General features: G+C 43.3%; 1 protein-coding gene across 1 annotated transcript; it reads left to right on the top strand.

The window, feature by feature from the left end:
• Positions 1–4,116: 4,116 nt before the first annotated feature.
• Positions 4,117–4,531, top strand: LOC101601611 (10 kDa heat shock protein, mitochondrial-like). The gene has a single exon (XM_045131844.1). It carries the CDS (start codon positions 4,155–4,157, stop codon positions 4,461–4,463), a length of 309 nt encoding a protein of 102 aa, XP_044987779.1. The 5' UTR covers positions 4,117–4,154; the 3' UTR covers positions 4,464–4,531.
• Positions 4,532–4,861: the final 330 nt, after the last annotated feature.

The raw sequence follows: 4,861 nt of genomic DNA on the forward strand, positions 1-4,861 counted from the left end.
GTAATAATGTCTGCTCAGGATAAATCTTGTGGGATGAGCCACCAATGACAGCCAACATTTCAGGACATCCACTCTCTCTCTCTTTTTTTTTTTTTTTTAAATATTTTGATAGCCTGAAGAGACAGAAAGGGAAAAAAAATAATGGGTGCACCAGGGCCTCTAAGCCACTGCAAATGACTCCAGACATATGTACCACCTTGTGCATCTCCTTTACATGAATACTGGGAAATCAAACCCAGGTCGTTAGGCTTTGCAGGTGAGCACCTTAGCCGATGAGCCATCTCTCTGGCCCAGGACATCCATTCTTTGTCAGGGACTATAGAGAATACTTTGCCAGCTACTGTGGTTGGGTATGGTTTGAATGTTTCCTGCAAAGCTTCATGTGTTGAAATGTAATGTCCATCAGGAGGTATTAAGAACGTGCAGAGCCGGGCATGGTGGCGCACACCTTTAAACCCAGCACTCGGGGGGTGGGGGGGAGAGGTAGGAGGATTGCAGAGTTCAAGGCCACTCTGAGACTACATAGTGAATTCCAGGTCAGCCTGGGCTAGAGTGAGACCCTACCTTGGAAAAATAAGAGGGCATAGAAGTTTCGTCTGGCATGAGGCAGTTTAATCCAGCTATGGCATTTAGACATGGGGCCTTTGGGAAATGCTTATGATTAAATAAGGTCAGTGAGGGAGCTCCCATGACCGAATCCTGTATATGACCAGACACACACCCACACACACGCGCACACACACACGAACTTCTGCCTCTCACCGTGTGATGCTCTGCTCCACACAAGGACTCTGCCAGCAAGAACTCCCATGTGACCCCTCAACCTGTGCTCCAGAACCCTGAGAAGGCGTCTGTGTAATCCAGATGGCCCTCAGTTCACAGCCATCCTCCTGCCTCTGACTCCTGAGTGCCACCTTGGTTAACCTTTGTCTTTGTAACCCACCAGTCAATGGTACTGTGTAACTGGCAACAGAAGACAGTCTAATATAGTCATTATTCATTTTAATTTTCTTTTCTCTTTTTTTTCGAGGTAGGGTCTCACTCTAGTCGGAGCTGACTTGGAATTCACTCTGTAATCTCAGGGTGATCCTCCTACCTTGACTCCCAAGTGCTGGGATTAAAGGTGTGGGCCACCACATCCAGCCTCATCTGAATTTTCATCACAACCTTCTTATTGTACCCCACTTTATACAAAGAACCACCGAGACAGGGTAAGCCCCAGTTTTGAGTCCTTTTTTTCTTCTTTTTTTTGTCTTTCCTTTTTTTATTTTTTATTAGCATTTTCCATGATTATAAAAAATATTCCATGTTAATTCCCTCCTTCCTCCCCCCACACTTTCCCCTTTGAAATTCCATTCTCCATCATATTACCTCCCCATCACAATCATTGTACTTACATATATACAATACCAACCTATTAAGTACCCTCCTCCCTTCCTTTCTTTTTTTTTTTTTTTTCTTTGTATTTTCATGGTAGTGTCTCACTGTAGCCCAGGCTGACCTGGAATGCACACTGTAGTTCTGTGGTTCCAGGCTGGCCTTGAACTCACAACAATTCTCCCTGTACCACCAAGCCCAGCCTTCCTATTTTTTCTAATTATTTATTTGCAAAAGAGAAAGAGAGTGAGAATGGGCATACCAGGGCTTCTAGCCACTGCAAACAAACTCCAGACATATATGCCACTTTGTGCATTTGGATTTATGTGGGCACTGAGGAATCAAACTGAGGTCATTAGGCTTTATAGGTAAGCACCTTAACCACTGAGCCATCATCCTTATCCTATTTTAAACAAAATATTGGTAAAAGCAGACTTAAGGGTAAATTATGAATTATTGAGTTTATTTAGGAAGAAATCATAAATTATGGATTTGTGGAGTTCATTTAAAGGATGTAGGGATTTATGAAAAGGCTGGAGCTGAGTCACAAACACATGTAAGACAGAAAATACACACTGTGGAAGGCACAGCATAGTTCATGATGTTCGTTTAAGAAAAATTGAGGGCTTGAGATATGGCTCAGTGGTTAAGGTGCTTGCCTACAAAGCCTAACAACCCAGGTTCATTTCCGCAGAAAGGCCAGATGTACAAACATCTGGAGTTTGTTTGCAGTGGCTGGAGGCCCTGGTGCACCCACTTTCTCTTCTCCCTCTCTCTTTCTGTTTGCGCATATATATATATATAGTTTTTATTTTTATTTGTTTATTTGAGAGCAACAGACAGAAAGGCAGAGAGAGAAAGAGAAAAAGGCAGAGAGAGAGAGAGAGAAAATGGGCATGCCAGGGCCTTCAGCCATTACAAACAAACTCCAGATGCATGTGCCCCTTGTGCATCTGGCTTATGTTGGTCCTGGGGAATCAAGCCATGAACTAGGGTCCTTAGGCTTCACAGGCAAGTGCTTAACCGCTAAGCCATCTCTCCAGCCCTATATATATATATTTTTGAGGTAGGGTCTCACTCTAGCTCAGGCTGATCTGGAATTCACTATGTAGGTCTCAGAGTGGCCTCAAACTCATTCTGATCCTCCTACTTCTGCCTCCCAAGAGCTGGGATTAAAGGTGTGCACCACCACGCCCAGCAAAAATATTTTATTTATTTTCAAACTTTTATTAATGACTTCCATGATTATAAAAAATATCCCATGGGAAAGTGTGGGGGTGGGGAGAGAGGGAATTACCATGGGATATATTTTATAATCATGGAAAATGTTAATAAAAATTAAAAAAAAAACATATCCCATGGTAATACCCTCCCTTCCCCCACTTTCCCCTTTGAAACTCCACTCTCCATCATATCCCCTCCCCCTCTCAATCAGTCTATTTTATTTTGATGTCATGATCTTTTCCTCCTCTTATGATGGTCTTGTGTAGGTAGTGTCAGGCACTGTGAGGTCATGGATATCCAGGCCATTTTGTGTCTGGAGGAAGCACGTTGTAAGGAGTCCTACCCTTCCTTTGGCTCTTACATTCTTTCCGCCACCTCTTCCACAATAGACCCTGAGCCTTGGAAGGTGGGATAGAGATATTACAGTACTGAGCACTCCAGTCACTTTTTTCCAGCACCATGATGCCTTCTGAGTCATCCCAAGGTCACTGCCATCTGAAAAGAGAAGATTCTCTACCAAAAGTGAGTGTAGCATTAATATAAGGGTATGAACATTAAGAGAAGTTAGCTAGGTGTGGTGGCACATGCCTTTAATCCCAGCACTCAGGAGGCAGAGGAAGGAGGATTGATGAGAGTTTTAGGCCATTCTGAGACTACATAGTGAATTCCAGGTTAGCCTGAGCTGGAGTGAGACCTTACCTCAAAAAACCAAAAAAAAAAAAAAAAAAAAGAGAGAGAGAGAGAGAGAGAGAAGTGCTTACTGGGCATTTTGATAATCATAGTATATACATTTAGCCAGACAGCAGCAGATGTTACATCCCTAGGGCTCATAACTACTCCTGTTTTAAGTTTTCAGTATCAGGGATGTATTCCCTCCCATGGAGCAGGCCTCCAGTCCAATTAGAGGGCAGTTGGTTTCCACCATGACAGATGTGCCACTATTGCCCCTGTTGGCTCATTTGGCCTGGCTTGCAGTGTCCACTGTTTAGTATCTTCACTGGTGATTTTTCTTTCTCCCATTGAACTGTATGCAGAATTGCTTCTTCCAGCTTTCTGTCAGCTGGTCTACATGGAGGTGATTAGCGCAGTTCTAGCAGGATTTCTCAGTGGCCTTGAAGCCCAAGTATGTGGAGTCTTCAGCAATAGGGTCTTACCATCAATTCCTGGTGGGAAACCAAGGGCCTCAGCAATGGCCTATAATGTTTTAGGGGCATCAGGAACCTCCCTGGCCATCAACTCTCTGGAAGGTATCCCATCCCTGGCACTGAAAATTTTCTAGTAACAATCTATGGCTCCTGAGTGTTCCGTTGTCCAAAAAAGTAGGATTCCATATGATTTATTTATATCATCTTAGATTTTGATTAGCCCTCCCTACACCTTTCCTTTACTCAGTCTCTTCCCCTGACCTCACTTGGGGCCTTTTCACCCTCATTAATCTATTTTTCTACTTACATATATACATTTTTTAAAAAGAGAAATTGAGCTGTCTGCAGGTCTCTCTCCCCTTGCGGTGGCGGCGGGACAGCAGAGTCTGAGCTGCGGCGGCGAGAGTCATGGCGGGACAAGCATTTAGAAAGTTCCTTCCGCTCTTTGACAGAGTGTTGGTTGAAAGGAGTGCAGCTGGAACTGTAACCAAAGGTGGCATTATGCTTCCAGAAAAATCTCAAGGAAAAGTATTGCAAGCAACAGTAGTAGCTGTGGGATCAGGCTCTAAAGGAAAGTGTGGAGAGATCCAACCAGTTAGTGTGAAAGTTGGAGATAAAGTTCTTCTCCCAGAATATGCAGGCACCAAAGTAGTTCTAGATGACAAGGATTATTTCTTATTTAGAGATGGTGACATTCTTGGCAGGTATGTAGACTGAAATCACCGTTGAAATGGCACCATATGAAGCTGCCCATTCCACTGAAATTCTGAAATGTCTCATGTAAATAATTCCCATGCCTCTTGTAATAAACTGGTGATATCTAAACTACTGACAGCCATTGTCTCAATTTTAGTTTCACTGTACTGTTAAAATATTTCCAAATAAAATAATGTAAATGAAAAGAGAAAGAGAGAAATTGAGGTCTAAGAAGAGGCTGGGGCAGAGTCACAGCTCATGGAAGACAGGACCTAGGAGCTGATGTAGGAATGTAGAAGAAACACGCACTCAAGCACAACATCCGCCCTGAGCCTCTGCGTGGGACAAAGTTGAGAACAGGTGATGGTGGCTTAAGGAAGAATAGTAGAGAGAAAGTACCAAAGCAGAGAAATTCAGAT

The sequence above is a fragment of the Jaculus jaculus genome, chromosome 12, assembly GCF_020740685.1.
Source record: "Jaculus jaculus isolate mJacJac1 chromosome 12, mJacJac1.mat.Y.cur, whole genome shotgun sequence".
Classification (NCBI taxonomy): domain Eukaryota; kingdom Metazoa; phylum Chordata; class Mammalia; order Rodentia; family Dipodidae; genus Jaculus; species Jaculus jaculus.

What these genes read in the sequence shown, in the direction of transcription:
- LOC101601611 (XM_045131844.1), top strand. Translation starts at nt 4,155, where the DNA reads ATGGCGGGACAAGCATTTAGAAAGTTCCTTCCGCTCTTTGACAGAGTG.